A 20,193-nucleotide genomic window follows, 5' to 3' on the forward strand; every position below is an offset into this window, starting at 1 on the left:
AAAGTAAGAGGGAGCGAAGCAGTAAATGGAATCAGAAGTGTTACTGCGAGTCCAAAACAAGAGGAGCTCGAGTGTGAGAGAGACAAGAGAAAAACGAGAGACAAGACAACACAACTCAGGGGGAAAGCAACAGCAAGCGAGAACGCCGGAGAGACGGCGAGAGAGTGTGAGAACATCAGACAAAGCAAGACTGTGGGAAACCAAGATGGAGAGAGACCCAAACAGCCAGACTGTGAGAAAGAGAGAATTAGGATTCCAAACCTGCTTCCTCCCCTCTTCTTCTCCCCTCTTCAGCCTTTTACATGGCCAGACTTTGTCCCTATTCTGATTAAGTTTGCCGCTGAAACAGACAACAGACCACAGTGCTGTTAATGGCTGAGAGCCAGATAGATGTTAGTGACACTTGGAAGCAGAAAGTACTCCGATCGCTGCGATCTGAGTCATTCCAAAAGCATTAGAACAAATTAGAGCTTGTAATGTTTGCCAATTGCTAAAGGCAGAAAAAGCATTTAACAGTTAAAAATGGACTTGAGCTAAAAGGGCTCGCACATTTTGGCAGTGCTGTTAGATTAATCGATACACCGTATAAATAATCTTTCCATCTATTTTGGCTTCAGCACGTCATATCTGTCAGTCTGGTCGTGTTGTTCAGGACTATAATATATTGGTATTATTCAGAAACTGGCAGACGGCGCCAACGATAACAAGACGTATTATTTTCCATCACATTTCATTTATCCGGCCGACATCACCTTTCCATTTTGTCCGACAGAGTTGTCCATGTATCACTTTTATTAAAGCTTGGCTGGCAGTTAAGCGCAGCCCCGCGTACACCTCAGCAGAATGTGTTGCTGAGCTGGAAAGTCGAAGGTTGTATTTTTTAGAAAATATCAGAAAATAGTGCCGATGCAGAAAGAGGACGGCAGATAGAAAGGTTCACATGAAAAGCACTTTTTAAGCTCCCACCATTTATCATCTCACTTTCTTTCTTTTTTCTTCTCTGTGTCTCTTTAGGTCCGGATACGTACCTAGAGGGAATAGCCTACATTAAGTCTCAGTATGAGAGCAAGAACAAGTCGCCCAACAAAGAGGTCTACTCCCACGTGACCTGCGCCACCGACACCAACAACATCCAGTTTGTGTTCGATGCCGTCACTGATGTCATCATAGCCAACAATCTGCGGGGTTGTGGCCTGTACTGATGAGTCTTCTCAATCTTAGCCAATGATGATGGAGGTTGTATTCGTGGTACCTGTATGTGCCACACGTGGGAGTGATGTCATCCTGTCACGGCCAGTTAAATTCGGCTGTGTTCATGATGTCATAATGCTGATTTACTACCAAGCTGGCCTCTTGCCCAGCTTTGAATTAATTCCTCGATTGATTGGTTGGTTGGTTGGGTTGGTTGATTGATTCATTGGTTGGTTGAGACTTTTTGTATACTCTTTTTTAATTCCCAGAGAAGAACCAGCTGCACTTTCCAGTAACGCTGTGCTTCAGGAATACAAAATTCCTGAGAATTATTTGGAAATGCAATCGTAGAAGTAAGCCGAGCACAAATTAGGTGCACCCTTCTCAGTCCAGCAGAACAATAAAGCAGGAATCCTTCTTCTACCCAGACGTATTTCTTATTATTTTGAAAAAAATGTGACTATTCGCTCTTCCGTGCCTTTAGATTTATGCCTCGGTCACATGAAGAACCGATGTGAAACTGCATATAAATATGTCATCAATCTTAATCGGGGTCAAGTTCAGTTCACTCCCAGTGGAAGTCGGGGCCGCCTATATTAACTGCGTAAGATTGAAACTGTCTAAACAACATTATGTTCAGCCTAGCAAGAAGAAATTCAAAGAAAACGCTAAATCATCCGCAAGAAAAACTGCACATCACTGCGCACACATGCAGCCGAGTGATTAAGGTGAATTCTCTGCAACCGCAACATCCTCATTTTGATCCCAGCAGACTACCATTCTGTCTTTCTTCACTTTTTGTTTCTGCCCCTCCGTCGTTATTTTGTATGTGTTGTGTAGTTTGTTTTCCTCTGTTGTTGTTTACTGATGACAGTTGACAGTTCTGATGTATGTGGTGCGCTGCGTAGGGTCTGACTGCTGCACTTTTACCTAAGGCCTTTAAAACTGTGGAACTTGAAAATGATTTAGCTTAAATAAATAAACACAGGTATGAATTAAAGCCATTATATAGCATAAATGGAATAAATTATTACAGAAGTAGATGGAAAATTCAGGTAATTATAATGAGATGTACATTATTTTCACTTTAACGTAGTTCTGTTGGGATTAATATTGATATTATTGATTTAATTTCAGTTTATTTAGCCTGCTAACAGGCTGAGATCATTGGAGAAAATAGTGACACATTTTATATCATTCTATAATGGTGAAATATGACATTATAGAAAATAATTTGCCATTAGAAAAATGTTGTTCACTGCTCCTTGACATGAAAATATACTGCGTAAAAAAGTTCCTTTCTTAAGACCCATAATGAAATCATTAAGCAATTTTCCATTTCATGTTTGTCTCCTTTTTAATGAGATAATTTCTTTTTTACAGTGACTTATTTATTATTTAGCATTTTGAAGTTCTGCATTAAAAAGCACGACGCTTTGGTTGGCAAAAACACAAGAAGTAGGACCAGTTAATAACACCATGTCCATTTATCTCGTTTCTGGCGTTTTAGGATCGACATGTAGAATCAGCCTCAATGCAGCAAAGCTTTGCTCATTCAAAACCTGAGGGAGCTTCAGAGATTATGGGGGAGAGTGCAGCGCTCACAATGCTAAATGTACTAATCAGACCAAAGTTAATCCCCGTTATGAAACATGACCGTTGTTGGCTATTGTGCAGCTTTTGTGCCTAAGTGCTTTATAGAACTGCATTTTTGAATTTGTGGGACTTTAGGCTGTGGATTTTAAATCTGAACAATTCTGACTTTGACAAATCACAGTTAAAGTATTGAAAAAACACAACGGCAGAGAGATACGTTGAATTAATGCGACAGTTTCAACAAGGATGGCCTCATTTAAAAAAAAAAAAATCCAAAACTGGTGCAGGTAGAATCATTTAATGATGCTATAATTCTGTCATTCTATGACTTTGGCTGTTAAGAAGAAAATATGTACACCAGAAAAACATTATTGGCAGAAAAATTAATATTTTGTAGGGTCATCTGATTTGAGCAATGTCAGCTTGTCAGTTAATAAAAACCTACCCAGCATAAAACGGAATTTTGTTTCCATGTTGAAAATTTAGCAGTGCCACAAGGATTATTGTTGCAAATCCTCTGAGTTTTGACTTTGGATGCATTTTACTTGGGTGTAAACGTCCAACTGAAGCCATCTAATGTTATTACATTCCAGAATATTGTTATTAAAGAGGAAACTAGACTTCTACAAGTCCTCCTGCCTCCATTTTTATGAAAATCTAGCCCCTGACTGGAGGCTTCAGCCAATCACAGGGCTGCTCAGTGATCAGGTGAGAGAGTATAAAAAGCAACAACACCCGTGGTGGGAATAGGATGTTGTTAGACAGCAGGCTTCCACTCAGGAGGGAAGGGTTCGAATCCCATGCCACACCAGAGGTGAATGTTGACTTTTATCTCGGCTGGTGTTGTGCGTTCGGAGCACGTGCACACACCCGTGCTTGTTTGGTGAAAGCAGCTTAGGGAAGAGGGACATATTTCTCCCAGATTTCTGCCTACTGCAGGTTTAGTTCATGATGAGCAAGCTGCAATTTTGTGCTAGAAAGAGGCTGCTATGATCATTCATCCCTGCAGGATCAGTCTCTAGTTCCTGACTCTAGTTGCACCACGCATGGCACCACTGTAAAAATCACTTACAACAAAGACCTACAGGAGCTGGTGCTGACTCAATCAGACAATTCCCAGATAATGCTTCGATGGAGGCATTGATTTATTTATTTATTTTTTTTTTTTAGAGCCTTGGGGCTGCATCCATTGTGTGTGGCTGCACAGTGTAATATCCCTGTTGTCCAGCACTCCACCTTAATAAGCCAGAGATGAGCTTGGAAAGATTACGAGCTGCTGAGTTCATCCTCTGGGATGAGAATGTCAGCCGTCCGACTGTTGCTTTTTGTTGCCCTGATGTTTTGGTTTCTGCTGAATGAGTTAGTGGAGAGATGCATTTAATAGCAGAAAAATATCATCAGCTCCTCTCTACTCTCTTTATAAGCAACAGCATCGCATAGAAATATGGAAAAGCTACTGTGTTTGTTTGTGGGACTTAGTGAGCTGAGTGTGTTTACAGCCCTACTGTTATAAGTGCTCCCCAGCAAACAGAGGTACAGAGCGTCTTTACTTATTTATGACAGGGGCGTTTGCTTTATTCCACTCATCTCTCCACACTCACACAGCGAGGGTGTGTCTCCGTTTTCTGCTACAATTTAAAAAAAAAAAAAAAACATGTAGATGACACCAACAGCTACCACATCTGTGCCAGATTCCCTAATGAGACACCGAGAGCTGCCTACGGCTGTTGATCAGCCTGCTTCGTGTGTGTCTGTTTGTGTAATTTGTGCGTTTACAGATTGTGTATAGTTACCTACCTGTGTGTCTGTTGATAGTACAGGAAAGGTCACTGTGTGTGTGTGTGTGTGTGTGTGGTTGTGCGTGTACGTGCTTTCATTGTGAACATGTGGATGTGTAGTGTAAGAGGCAACATCAGCCCATGGGTGTTGCGGTGGAGTCAGTATCTGTGGATTAATTACCCCGAAGGCACCTGTCTACCCTTTATACACACACACACACACACACACACACACACACACACACACACACATGCTATGAAGACACAAACACGCCCACCGGACTTCAAAATGTCACAACACCTTCCTTGCCGTTGCCAAATAATACCACCGCTTCCAGCCACACAGCCTTCAGTGCTTTTCGGCTCTTTCGTCAAACAAGAAGCCTGCTGCCACTTCTGCTAAAAGTCATTTAGTTCATCATCTTCTCCTCTGACTTCTGCCACATGAGGAAGGAAAATGATCTGTCTGCATTGGCTGCATGACTGTTAACAAATGCGTGAAACCTCAAGTGTTTGGCATGAAATTTTCTTAACTTCTCAGCCTCGTCAGTGGTTACACTGGTGCACAGACACTTCCCTTTAATAGTTTGGTTTTTCATTTGCATAAAAGCCAAACCAGTGTTTCCGTGCTTCGTGTCGAAAGAAAAATGAAACTATTCTCGGGTTATTTTAGCTTGTACCACCATAGAATCATGCATTCCCCTCTCTGTCTTTACTCCACCACTGTGAAGATATCTTAGGTGAATTCATCGTTTGTTGTGTGAATAATCTTGTTTAGAATCATTGCATGGAGACGCTGCAGTTACAGTAAAACAAAGTGTCTTTGTTACCGAAGTTGTTGTGCAGCGTGATTATGGTTTCCGTGCCTGAGAGCTTAAAAGCTGCAGCATATTTTTATATCTAAAATCTGAATGCATCTTGTGTAGCTTACTGCTTACTGCTCCTGCTACGCTTTCTGTGTCGACACAGTATAAAGAGCAGCCCGCATGGTGAAATATTCATCCACATTTAGTAAGCGAGCTCCAATTCACATTCAGATGAAAGGAAATCCCTACATTTGTGTTTGTCCTTGGGGTTGCATTGTGTTTCAGCTTTGTCTTCCAACTTCTTTCATGCCATTATTAACCCGAGGCAACACAGAACAAAATGTAGTCATGCTTCTACTGTCCTTCAGCAGCATGCTACATTGTTCAGATGCATTTCAAAATTTAATTTATTTACAATACGTAGCAACACTTCAATTAAATTTAAAGGCAGTGCTGTGTTTTTGCATCACTAAATCAGCTGCTACAAATCACTTATTAAGCAACGCTACGATGTGTTTCACGTATTCAGCCAACCTTTGAATGCATTTCATTTTTAAATAGTGTTGAAATCTCCCTACAGAGACTTAAAATATGGTTTGAAATATTCCATCATATTGTAAAGATTAGGTCGTCTGTTGCTGTAATCAAACAGTCCTCATTGTGTAGATTTTATTGTGTGCACTGAATTAGAATTTGAAAAATAAAATGTAGCGTTACAAGCAAGGATGTGATGTGATGGATTGTAAGGTAAAACAAGTTGCAAAACTAAAAGTCGAATGAAAAGGCTAGAAAAATAGATGTGCTATTATGCAAGTACATGTGTGCATCTTAACAAAATATGTGATTCTAGAAACTGACATATGAACTACTTGCAGGATTTGCTGGTGAAAAGGCAAAAAGCTGACATGCTAACTGCTAACAGTCTGCAATGCTTACTGTCATTCAACAAAATTTCAATTAAAGGGGAAAAAAAATAAGGAGTTGAGCTAGTTAGCTGGATTGCTGTCAGTTCATCAGTTAGTTTCTTCAAATATTAGTACTAGAAATAGGGCTTGCTATTCCTGAATGCATTTTTGAATGACAAACTTCACTAAATATGACACAAAATTAATTGTTTTGACTTGGGATGACTTTTCTTCAAAATTCTCTCTCTCTTTTTTTTAAAGCTGTCGTGGCCAGACCTTCTCAAGTCTCAGGCACAATATCATGATTTAAAGTATTTATGATGTGAAGTAAACAGAAAAACAAGCCCACTGTGCAATGAAAGTGAATCTATTTTTTTATTGGAGGAGAACAGTTTGATAAAGTGCTCTCTGTGTGCTTCATTCTCGGACTCTCGGTACATAAAATGAGAACTGAGTCCTTCAGGATGGCAAAAACTGCCCAACCTCAAATACGAACCCTTGATTTCCTCACGTTGTCATTATTTCTTGGCCATAACCCTCTTCATTCTGCCCGCCTCAGCAGCTCTGCAGCTGTAAAGCAATTAGTGGTTTATAAGGTGAAGACAGGATTGATGTTGGCACAGAGAAGACGTGTGTGTCTGTGCTGTTCACAGTCTGTCTTCACTCATGAATTAGGAATAAACCCCAAAGAACAAGACGCCAAGAGGACGCTGTGTAATAGAATTTATGTCCTGCTTGAGTTCTGATGATAAATAATGAATTCCCATAGGCTGCAGTGAAGGAGAGATTTGTGGGTAATGTAGTCTATGCAAAGGGAGTTTGTTTGTTTGTTTGTTTTTACCATGGTGGCGTAGTGGTTAGCACTTTCGCCTTGCAGCTAGAAGATCCCCGGTTCACATCCCGGCCTTCCCGGGATCTTTCTGCATGGAGTTTGCATGTTCTCCCTGTGCATTTCTCTGGGTTCTCCAGCTTCCGCACACAGTCCAAAATATGCTGAGGTTAATTGATGATTCTAAATTGCCTGTAGGTGTGAATGTGAGAGTGATTGTTTGTCTGTATATGTAGCGACAGACTGGTGATCTGTCCAGGGTGTCCCCTGTCTTCGCCCCAAGTCAGCTGGGATAGGCTCCAGCCCCCCCACCACCCTAATGAGGATTAAGCAGTGTATAGATAATGAATGGATGAATGGATGCTTTTACCATGTGTGGATAACGCAATCAGCAGTCCATTCAGGTAACACAGGTGTAGCTGTGTAGCTGCTTCTCTGGGCAGCAGGTGGCGATACAAAAGAAACCTTGTGCCATGTCACAACCTTACCAACTAAAAAAAAAAGCTGTTGAAATGTCACAATAGCAGCCAAATGAAGAACGACTGAATTTCAGTCCCTTTTACAACTTTAGTGCCAAATATTTCCCTCATGTCGGTTTTACATGAGCTCCACTTTTTTTTTAATTTGCTGAAATATTAATGCATCAAATATAGAAATAGAGTTGCCTTTGAGTCACCTTATAATATGCTGCTCCCGCTCAACCTTGCCAATTGATGTAATGAGCTCTTAAGCCTGTGCAGAGCTGAGGAGATGTGCTGCTCCGCTGCTGGACTGGGAGAGGAGTCAGAGAGCTGCAGGGCACACGACTGTAACGAACACGGCTCCAATTAAAGGAGGCCGAGTTCACGCTGGTACATTTAGAATCCCTGCACTCGTTGCGCTCTCACTGCTGCACTTCTTTTAGCCCTCAACCCTCCAATGTCCATTTAACCCACGTGTTTACTGCCTTAAAACCAACCAACGCTTTCTATACTGTACAGGTCACCTACAGCGAAATCTACAAAACTCTTAAGCGTGTGTTTGCGTGAGCGAGTGTGCGTCTGAGTGCGTGCGCGATTGCTGTATGTTTCTGAGCACTGTAGGTAAAAACGCATCTGCTGTAACTCCCTCACTGTTGTGATAATTTATTGAGCGTTGTATTTATACATGACAATGATAATAAAGCACCACATGAGTAACTCGACGCGGCTGATTATTTTCCCCCGACTCACTTATTTTTGTGCGTCCTCTCTGTGTGTGTGTGTGTTTGTAAAATATTTGAATGTAAATGTTTAAACGGCGGTGTTAATAGGTCTGTTGATATTTTTCTTCCTCTTTCCGTTTCTGTGTGTTTTCCTGAGCTCTAATTATTTATTGAAAATGTCTGAAAGGATTTCCTGAACAGGTCAAATGTTTTAAACTGACACTGCTACTGTTTCCTGTTGGCATTTCAGTGTGAGACAAAGTAATCACTCTGCAAAATGTCGCATTTAAAACACGTACTAGCAATAATTGTGCCGAAAAATCGCTTTCTTTGTGCTCTCTTTGGTTAAGTTTTAATTGGAGAGAGACAAGATTTGTGTCTGTTTGAGTGTAAAAGTAAGCTGCTCAAACAGTGCTAACTTGTAACTTTTCCCTTCTCTCCTCTTCACTCTTCATTATCTCCCATTCATTTTTCTTTCTGATTGCTTTTCTTTACTCTCCCTATCATCTTTTTCACCATTTCCTTTCTCCTAATCCCACTTCCCCTCTTCATTCTACTTGTCTGCCTCACTATCTCCCCATTTTTTCCCCATCCCATTCCTTCTCCCTCTGCAGAATCGCATGCACGAGTCTTTGATGCTGTTCGACTCCATCTGCAACAACAAGTTCTTCATCGACACCTCCATCATCCTCTTCCTCAACAAGAAGGATCTGTTCGCAGAGAAGATCAAGAAGTCTGCACTCAGCATCTGCTTCCCGGAATACACAGGTAGACAACATACAAGACGTGCCGTTTTTCTTTTTTTTCCTGAGTGAAATAATAAGCAGCAGGGAGAAAACAAAAAGTAGCTAACGAGTGACACTGATGGAGCAGACAGACACACAAAATGACAATGACTTGGCAAAATCACAGCTGTTCTGTTTGCAGTTTTGTTCATATTACTGGGGGAAAGAGGTTGACAGTAGAGCCCTGTGTGGGACTGTTTTTTTAATCCTGCTCCTCCTGGATTTCTGACCATTAATGACACTCCTGCACCAAACTCCCAGCGACATTTACGTTTGGTCCCTCAGGATCCAAACCAGTTTACACAAATGTTCATCATTAGATTTATGCAAAAGAGGGCCATGATTACATAAAAGTCACGTTACAACAATATACAGTCAAGCCCAAAATTACTCATAGCAAATTTTGGCTTAAAGTTACTTTTAAATGTAAATACAAGCTGAGAAATATTTTTTTTCCACAATGATGCCTCTTGTAAATCATTTTATTATCTTTTGGGAAACACCTGTGTCATTTCCAATAAAAAAAAGACTTTCTGGTTGAATAAAAGTAACTTTAACTCAAAGTTTGCTAAGGGTATGAATAATTTCGGGCTTAACTGTATATTTGATGCAGTTTTATTAACTAAATGATATTTTGGAAGTATGCGTATTTTCTTTTTTGTGCCAGAAATTAGATGCCTAATTACAATTTTAGATCTCATTTGTTTATTTGTTTCTTTCCTGGGTATTTTTTGCAACTGTCATATTTTTTCTCACCATGGGCTCAGTTTTCTCTTCCATCCAAATTTATTTATTTATTTATTTAAGATGGGACAGTGCATATTAATCAACATGAGTCAAGAAATGTCCACATGTAAATATGCCAGATTTAGCCTCGAGGGCTAATTTTCATCTGTAGTCCCAGGGCAGGTAGATGTTAAAATGACACAGGACAAGGCCACACAACAGAAAAGTTAAAAGGTTAAAAAGCCAAGACAATGTAGACAATAGATTGAAAAGAAAAAACTTACATGTAGATAGCAAAGATAAGACATAATCAAACAATACACAGACCTTAATAAAAAGTAATACTAATAATAGGAAAAAAAATAAAAGCCCCGCACCTCTATAGAAGCAGCACAGCCATGCCACAAATTGTCATAAAAACACAAAAATGACAGTTGAATTTTTATTTATTTGTTTAAAAAATGTTGTAGATGCTCATTCCAGTTTTTTTTAAGTGCTACTATTTGCTACTGATTTTGAGCAATTCTGAATTGATTTTATTGCTCACACACGTTACATAATTAGCTCTCACGCTCTAATTTACCTCCATACTGGTCTTCTCTCTGCTGTGTGTAAACAGCCTGCAGTTCAACCGAATATTTACAGAATTTTTGTCACATGACTGTTGATCACAGCTGAGTCACTCAGGGCTTTTTAGCTGTGTGAGGAGTGCAAAATGTATTTGTTTATACATAATCAAACCCGACAGTTGCTTTTGCATATCACAGTGTTCATTATTAAGTCTACTACAAAAATACGAATTCTGAAAGATTTTAGATTTTATCTTTTTTCTCCCATTCCTAATCTTTTTGATACGCTAAACTGGCTTCCAGTGGTGTTTCCTGTTTTTTATTTAGATTTAAAATCTTCTTCACCAACTCTTGACAATTTAACCAGCAATTCTATCTCCCTAAATGTCAAAGCATTCCTTTGAAAGACCACAGTTTTGTAGCCGTACATGTCAGTGCTTGGGTTGCCTAGTGATACCATCCAATGGAAAAATCGATAAAATTGATAGAAAACCTTGGGATCTATAAAAGGCTGCAAAATATATTAAATATTAACATTTCACCAAACAAAATCCACCAAAAGCAATGTTCAATATTGCCATCATACTAACAAAAACAAAGAAAATACAAACTGCATCGTCGATGTGTGAGACAATCTAGATGCAATGCAACAGTTTAAATTAAAACACTGTTATGCTGGTATATGTATCATAGGGAGATTTAGCTACAGATAACAACATTTGTATGTCTAAATTCCAGCACCCCGACACAAAAAAGTGCTGAAACAATGCCTCAAAACTTCATAGCAGAACACAATGTCCCAATGGCTGTAGCAGACCAGCTGACCAAACTTTAACACACATTTGTTGATGATGGGTGTTTTTAGTGAGCAATTAAATGTGAAGAGTGGATATAATTTACTTTCTGTATAGTACAGTTTGAAAATAATTTACTCAAACTCGAATTTGAATGTTTTAATATTTTGAGATGCTGGATTTTGGAATTTAATGAGCTTTAAGCCACAATCATCTAAGTTGAACTAAACAAGGCCTGAAATATATGTATTGAATTTAGAATACATTAAGTTATAATATGAGAACTGAAGATCATGGAGAAATGTCTTGATCATTTTAAAGGGATGCTCCAGTCGGATACTGTCGTTTTGCACTTCTGTAAATTGAAAATTGAAAATCAGTGAAGCAAAGCCAAACCCATCCAGACTTTTTCTTATGTAAGGACTAAACACAGCTCAGTGGATTTTGAATTTCCATCAGCTTTAAGCTAAAATCATCCAAATTAAACCAAAAAAAGGCTTGAAATATATGCATGGAGTCTAGAATATATTACATTGTCTCTTTCTTAAATAGCTGATGAAACATATTAGACTTTTTCACGGTGTTTTAATATTTTGAGATACACTAGCATACATGTAAAAAAAAAAAAAACTGTTGAAAATGTTAAGCTCTAAAAGTTCCAGTGTAAAGGTGCTGAAACTGAGCTGATATTGTAGGAGACGGGGTACAGAGAGGATATAAAAGTATGAATGACTACCATCTGTCCTGTGTGATTTCCAGAAATTAAATGGCTTCCTAAAACCCCGTCCTGTGTTTCTGGAGCCGGATTAAATGCTGCTTGATTCAGCACATTAGCTCTACGTTTTCCCTCTGGAAGAAGACCGGCTCTGACATTTACTGTCACCGAGTTGTAAACCATACGGAGAAATGTGGCACCTTAAATCAAAGCAACTGTTTACAACATCGAGTCGGTCTGCAGGAGAGACGGCCAACCAAATGTTTGAAGAACTGCACAGCGTCAGTTTGAAAAGAGCAATATACAGGAAGATTTACTTAACTGTGTGAGGAAGGATAGCAGGGGAGGCTGGAGAGGAGACTGATAAACAGCAGGAGGAGGAAGCAGCGGAGGACGGAGAAGCTGTAAAGAGGGAGGGAGATTTCTGAAAGTGGAGGTGAGAGTCATATATAGCGACTGAAGGAAGCAGGAGACGGTCATGCTTGGTCGGCCACGATAAGGGGAGAGAGGAGATGTCAAGTGAGAGCTGCCTCCTGCTTCACACAGCTTCTGATTCATTTCTGTCTCCAGTGCTTTGCTTATATTCTGCCAACCGCCTTGATAATCACAGTTAAGTCCGTCTGACATGTTCCATCTCTTTCTCCCTCACTCTTACGTGAGGAGTCTCCTAGAATAACATTTTTAAAGCCTCGTGTTTGTTCAACAAATGTGAGCCGATGAATGGATGATGAATCGAAACAAGTGGCAGAACTAAAGATCATAAAGAAATGTCTTCTTGATCAGAATTCTAGCTCCGGCTAGATACTGTAGTGTTGCCCTTCAGAGACAACACGCTGGTTAAAGTCAGTGAAGTGAAGCCAGACACATCCTGATTTCTCCTAGCATAAAGACTAAATGCAGCTCAGTAGCGTTTTAAGTTCGATGAGAGCTGAACGATTTGGCAAAAATCTCTAATTGTGATTTGCGTGACACATATTGCAGCTTAATTTGCGATATAATAGTTTTGAAAAGTCAAGTTTCAGTTTATTAGTCAATATATAGTTTTAAATGTGACAAAGCCATCAAAATAACATCAAAATATTTATATTCTAATGCAAGGATCAGAACTTAGGAAGGTACGAAATGTGAATGTGTTGTGTTTTTTTTAAATCAACATAGAACAAATAACTCAACAACAATAATCTCAAAAGCTGTGACTGTGTTCAATTAAATGCATAAAGGCATAATGGTAAAAACAATCCCAGGCATTGGAATATTTTGTTATTTACTTATGCTCAGGAATCTCTAAGTATTGCACATCCTATAATCAAGTTATACAAAGTAATAATAATAATAAACTCTAAGTCAGACTTGCTACATCACATGTTCAGATCACAATTTTAATTTGAAACCAATTAATTGTTCAGCCTCAAGTTAGCCTTTCAAACTCCACTTTTCCACAGAAGTCACTATTTAACTGTAAATATCCTCTGAAATTATTATGTTGAGGAACTACACACCCACTGTGTGCTACAAAATAATATTAAAAATATGCCAGAATGTACATTGGATATGCTTCATTTGACATAGGGACAGTGTAGTTTCAGATTAAATAAAATAAATTAACTTTGTGGATTTACAAATTTATATGAATGGAAAAACAGTCAATGAGGGCATTTCTCTACATGCTCTGTATGTTGAGAACCAGATTAATTAGCCCACATTTAGCATTGCTAGCACATTTATATCACTAGAATAGTAATGATTCCTACGTTCAAATGTAACCTTGATGTCAAATGAGAACTTCTATGTAGTCCTCCACCTGTTAAGGCCATATAAAGATAGATCATATCATTTACATTGATCCTGTTGACAGCTCTCAGTCTCCTCTTCAGCTGCTGAGCTAACTTAAGCTCACATAGTAAATAAATTCACAGACTGGCAGGATGAGCTGCTTTTTTGTTTTGAAGTCTGGAGTCATTAAAGCAGTAAGTTTAAGATGTAGATGTGAAGTATAATGTTAACTGCTCATCTAGACTGTACATTGTTAGAAAAGATGTTGACTAACAATGGAGGTGTTCAGTTTATCCAAACAAATCTGTTTCAAAGAATTTTCTGGTTTAAATGACTGCACTGAATCCCCATCATCAGTCTGAATTAGTGGAGCTCCTCACTGGCACTGAAAACACTGTTATCACGCGAGCTGTGTTTCACAGTGTTATTTCTGTTAAAAGAGTATTAAAGACCACAAATGTCATAGAAAAAACCTAAATAATCTGTTAACTCAGTTGTAAATGATAGCTTGCTGCTGAGCCACAGTATTAACCTCGTGTGCTGTGACTGTAATGGCTGTTTTTAGGTGACTGAACTTGAACTAGAAACAGACTCAATGTACTCCTGAACAGCAGACAATATGAATCAACCATGGAAGCATAAGAAAGTCTGGATGCTGCATTTTAAAGATGGAAGCGGATTCACTCCTATGGAAGCTGCTCACTGGTGCATTCTCTGAAAAATGTCAGCCATGCTTCAGTGAGCTTCCTCACTGTTCTGTTTCAGAGCCCATAGAGGATGTGCATTAAGCCTAGACTTTTGAGATGTTGAGAGCAAAAAGAGTTCTTTAATGGAGGTTGTGATGCTAAGAAAAATGTACTGTGTCCTAGTACCGTGTATGGAGAAAGTGCTTTTTGGGCCAGAATGCATCGCTTAATTAATGCAAAAGACGCAGTTCAGCACCATTTCTGTGGTCTCGATATCAGTCAGACATCTGACTGTGAAAATTTCCTGTTATATGCACTGAGGTTCCCTTTGAAGGGTGATGCAACAGGGGACAAAAAGTGACCTAACCACTACGTCAGTGACAACATACATTTGAGCTGCACTGAGCAAAGCCATTTGAATAAGCAAAGTAATGTGTGAGTTCCACCTCTGGCTAACACTAGACAGTTCATCACCAGACATGCTCACCACCCTGAAGGTCTTTGTGGAAGGACAAAAACAGAATCAAACCACTTGTCTTTTTGAAATACAGAGTGAGCACAAACTGGCTTGTGAAGCACTTTTCATGAAGATCAACAGTGTCATTGCATAGTAGTTCACTAAATGATTGTTATGGACAACAGCTGACTAAATCTAAAAACAGAAAGTGTGCTAACAACGCTGGATCTAGCTTTGATTTCATGATCAATATTTGGATGCAGAGGGCTTCAGGTGTGGGATATTTTATGCTTTAGGAAGTCGTTGTAGCAGTAATGTGCTGTGGCTCCATTCTAGTCCCCTTGAATAAACTGAAAACCACTTAAATTCTCTCTCTAGTCATTGATTCATCCAATAAAAATGCATCCGTGTCAAAGCTACATATTTACAGTTTTTTCCATAAAAATGATCCTTTCCAACCTTAAAATGGCTTTGATGTATCTCTACAGTGTCGCTTTCTCTAGAATTTGTCTGACCCACCTCTAAAGTGTTTAACCTTGTCAACATGCTACATATTTAGGGTTTTTTTTCCAAAAAAATGATCTGTTTCTGTCTAAAAATGGCTTAGACGCAAATCTACACTGTTACTTACTCTAGAATGTATTTCTCTCAAGCCGCCCCTTAAGTTTTTTATCTTGTTAGCATGTCCATTTCGCGTTTTTAAAATGTCAGATGGCCAAATTTGAAGTACATCATATAAAAATATGATAGACGACAGTCTAAAAATTCAGATTCACACTTCCTGGGTTTCATACATCACAAACCTAAGGAACCAATCCTGCCAAGTTGCATGGTGATTTTGCAAAGCATTTTCTTCAGAGTCAGTTTCGGGTTCACAACGTGTGGCTGAATTTGTTCGATATTACGGTTTGCCATTGTGTAGTGTAGCGTAGCTTTGTAGTGTTTAAGCAAAGTTGCAGGTGAGCTGGTGTGCTTGAGCTGCAGCAAGAAAGCCACAGTGTAATCCCTTCCTGCTTTAAAACAGCTTGCATTTAGCTCTCCACCATTTTTTCCTCTAGAATATGCAGATCTATGAAATGTCTCACTGTACTTCAAGCACACCAGCTCACCTACGGCTCTGCATAAAAACATTATAAAACTCATGTACACGAAACACTGGCAAACTGTAATAGCTGTAACTGATTGAGCTACACATGTTCGAACCAGAAACCAGTTAGGTTTGTGACGTATGAAATCTTGGAGATTTGATTTTGACGGCGTCTTCCAGGTGGAAACGCTCAGCCATGACTTACTGGCTTATTTCACTCATATTCTGCCCTCTAGCATGTAAAAAATATCACATGGATAAGTTAACATGGTAAAAACAACTTTAGGGGTAGGTTGAGAGACATGCATTGTGGAGAAAGTAACACCTTAGAGCTACATCAAAGACCTTTTAAGACAGGAAGGAATCATTTTACATTAAAAAAAAATACAAAACTAGATGTGTAGCTTTTATACAGAGAGATGTATTTTTATGGGCTGAATCAGTCACTAGACGAGGGACTTTAAATGTTTTTTAGTTTATTCAAGCGTGCTAGAAAGGAGCCATCACTGCCACAATGACTTCCTAAAACATGTAATGTCTCATTATTAGGACCCTCCTGTGATCTAAAATCTTCTAAATGTGCTCCTTTGATACACAGACGTGAGTTTTTTGGGGTTTAATCAATGACCGGAGATGAGCTTTAATAATTCTCTTGCATAAGAATTCTGTTAATCAGTGTTCCTGTTGTCTTTTTCCAGGACCCAACACCTACGAGGACGCAGCAGCTTACATCCAAGCACAGTTCGAGAGCAAGAACCGCTCTCCAAATAAGGAAATCTACTGTCACATGACCTGCGCCACAGATACAGGAAACATCCAGGTCGTGTTTGATGCCGTGACCGATATCATCATCGCCAACAACCTCCGAGGGTGTGGCTTGTACTGAGCACGCCCAGTATAATCCTCCTCCTGCCTCCGTCCTCTTTTATCCCTCCCCGTCTCTCGCCTCCTTCCTGTCCTCGTCCTCCTCCTCTTCCTCCCCCCTTCCTCACCCTCCCTGTTCCTTTGACACTGCTGTGGAAATGATGATGACGATGATGATGATTCTGCTGATTATTTAAAGAAAAAAAACAGAAAGAAAAATGCAACTAGGTACATATTAATAATGAGGATAATTTAAAAAAAAATAGGCATACGTATATATAAATATATATATATAATGTTTTTAGTTCTCGTCTCCTCTCTTCCCGCTCCTCCTCCTGATGTTCGTTGGCCTGCTGCCAAGCAAACAAAATTTGTTCCGTAGAAAACACGAAAACCCTGCAGCCTTGAAAACTTCTTGAACAAAGTCGATGAAAGCCTCCGAATCTCTCGTTTTCCTCTCTTTTACTTTTGTCTTTTGTTGTTAACAAAAACCTGTGCTTTTTTTTTATTATTACTTTGATTACAACTTCTGTTGATCGTGTGTATATTTATTACATGAGTATCAGTCTGTACACTGATTTTTATTCACATTTTGCCTCACCTGACACCTGTATTTGTGTATTGTTTTGTTTTTATTTGCTGTAGTAGTGATGATGTAATAACATTTATTTTTTTTTGCAGAAATATGTGAAAATGTCAGATAGCACTAAAAAGCGCCAGGCAGGTCAGCCAAAACCTTAAAAAAAAAAACTCTCGAGACCTGCTGAAACTGACAATGCTGATTTTAACATTAGTGTTTTGTTTACATTAGCCAAGATGTTTGTTGTCAATCTCTCTTTTTTGGGGATTTTTTATTTTACTCCCTGTATTTGATACCTGGTTTTCGTTGACAGCAAGTGAGGCTTCCTGTTTCCCAACCAGGCCTTAGCCATTAGCCAACCATCGACCGTGGCCAGGCTTCGAGAGCTAATAGGAAATGTGCTAAACATCCAATCGGTGCCATGTAACAGAGGTACTGCACTGTAGATAGCTATGCTTTTAGAAGCAAAGTCCACAAAGTTATAACTCTACTTTCCTCACTGCTATAACCTCTAGACCTACTAACGTCCTCCATATAAGGAAACTCACTCCTGGTTTGATAATGGTTGATTAATTTATTAATTTATTTATTGATTGATCGATCGCCTGTCCTACACATACCTGTCCGTCTGTGTCACTCTCTATCTTTCTCTCTTCATATACAGAGCACCGCCATGTCTTCTCTCCTTTCACCTCCATCCACCTCTCTTTCTTTTTGGCTAATTTTTTTTTTATTGTTTTATTTTTGCATGGCGTCCTGGCGTCTGGATTTCAGGGTCAAAGGGCCTCCGTCCTCTTTGTTTCCAACCCTTTTCCTCCTTCCTCCTCTTCCTCCTGAAGCCCTGACACAGATAGCATGAGATACTCAAGCCTTTGTATAAAGAGACCAGTTAATTCCTAAAAAAAAGCTACACACAAATACTGTTCAGATAATTTTTTTTGAAAAATGTCATAAAAATTGCAAAAGATGAACAAAAAGTTAGGAAAAAATAGAAAAAAATGAAATAAAGATAGCAGCAACTAATGGAGAGAGATGATTGGTTTTCTGAATGGGATGAGGGAGGGGGGAGCAAATATTTTAACAAATGTGACTCCTAGTTTTCCGAGGATTGACGGGTCACGTGGAAAGTTTAGAAGGAGAAGTGTAGAACAAAATCAACACTTTCTGCAAAATAATCAATGAAACCAATGAACATGGGTATTACCACAATATCATGACGATCCTGTTAATATTCTCAAAAGATAATCTTTCTTGTGCTTTGTAGCTACCGAACATTTCTTTCTCTATATCTCCCCTTTTTTAAATAATAAAAAAAAAGATGTTTTGCAAAAGGGTTCCAGTTTGACAAGCGATGCGAAAACCGCAAAGATCTCAGACCGACCCTGTGTTGTTGTAATGCTCTGAACTGTGCCCCACCCGTTCTCCTTTTACCGTTTTGCCTGTTTCCCTGCATTAGAACCATGTCCTCACTTTAGCCTGACTCAGAACGATTAAATATAATATTATAACAATATCTATTTTTTATTATTTCAGGAAGAATTTAAAAAAATCAACAAAACCACTTTTTTTGGGGAGAGCACGTTTCTGGCTGCGTCCGCTAGTTAGGGATGCCGCATGTTCACACATCGACGCTGTATAAAGTCATGCTCCTTTCTTCTTCTTCTTCTTCTTCTCTGTCTCTTTTCAGTTTTGACACACACCTTCCAGGTCTACAATGAAAAGCACAGTTCTCACGTCACACATACACACTTGCTCGCACTTACACACACATATGCACACACAATAAGTAGATTTGGAAATTTGTTATCTATTCATACCTAATCTATGTTACCCCTCATCAATCTATCTATCCATCTATCTATATAGACCTCTCTTTCTTGCCTTCTTGATTTCTAGTTTTTAAAAAGAGAAAACAACTGTGTATAATGACATATGAACCTGTTTTTCTTTTTCGGCATTCTGTTCCTGTTTCCTTCATATTTTTTTTTTTTTTTACCTCCTCTATGTTCTGTTCTTTACCCAGTGAATGCTTTTTTCTGTGCAGCTTTTTTTCTCTCTCTCTCTCCCTCTACTCTTCTTTAGTGAATGGTTGTTATTTCATGTGGGATGTCCGTGCTGGAAAAACCAATCGAATGTAGTGTTTACATTAAAAAGCCACTGTTTTCATGACTACAAAAAAAAAAAAAAAAACAGAACCTCTTCTTGTCTCCGAGTCATTCAGTATCTACACATTGTGTTATTGTAAGTTTCAGCTTCGTGGAAACTGCCCACAAATAATGCCACATATTGCGGCCGTATCCTCATCTACATGGCTGTTTTATGAATGGAGCTTTTTTATGTGTTTTGACTTTTCATCCACATCCAAATGCAGGTTTCGGTCACTGAAAACTGACCTTTTGGAAAAGTCCTTCCAGCATGAAGATATTCAAAAAAGATGGCAGTGTTCACTGGGAAAACTGAGTTTTAGTATGTGCACCATAATATCTTTAGTTTACATGAGGCATTTGTACAAAGGCAGATATAGCCAGAATAGTGCTGGTGCTGCCCTTGATAGCAGGTCAGTGTTTACACACAAATGTACACTTACTCATACATTATATTGAAGAACTGGGGCACCTGAATCAGTCCACACATGATTTTTTTTCCTTCCTCAAGGTGTCTTTGCCCGTAGTTGGTTCTAGACTGGGTGTGCCAGAAGGACGCTCTATTCCTCTGTTATTTGTTGCTAGACAATTGTTGACACACAGAAGATGTCTATAAATTAGCAAAACAAACTGGGCTAGTATAGCCGCATATTGAAATGGATGTAGCCAACGTGACGTCAACCATTGATTGGTGGATTATGGTTTTAAACACTCACGTGGACTTT

General features: G+C 39.1%; 1 protein-coding gene across 2 annotated transcripts in view; it reads left to right on the top strand.

Annotated features, from left to right (window-relative positions):
• The window catches only part of gnao1a (guanine nucleotide binding protein (G protein), alpha activating activity polypeptide O, a), a 123,224-nt gene extending 103,701 nt beyond the window's left edge, over positions 1-19,523 (top strand). Inside the window, exons 7-8 of one of the 2 annotated variants that reach the window (XM_035955889.2) lie at positions 8,903-9,056; positions 16,579-19,523. In XM_035955889.2, coding sequence (XP_035811782.1) covers positions 8,903-9,056; positions 16,579-16,766 — 342 coding nt within the window. In that variant the 3' untranslated portion in view covers positions 16,767-19,523. Of the gene's footprint in view, positions 1-1,014; positions 8,289-8,902; positions 9,057-16,578 lie in introns of those variants that run through there. The other variant, XM_023287417.3, reaches the window with a different exon arrangement.
• Positions 19,524-20,193: the final 670 nt, after the last annotated feature.

Source organism: Amphiprion ocellaris, chromosome 3 (assembly GCF_022539595.1).
Source record: "Amphiprion ocellaris isolate individual 3 ecotype Okinawa chromosome 3, ASM2253959v1, whole genome shotgun sequence".
In the NCBI taxonomy this organism is placed as follows: domain Eukaryota; kingdom Metazoa; phylum Chordata; class Actinopteri; family Pomacentridae; genus Amphiprion; species Amphiprion ocellaris.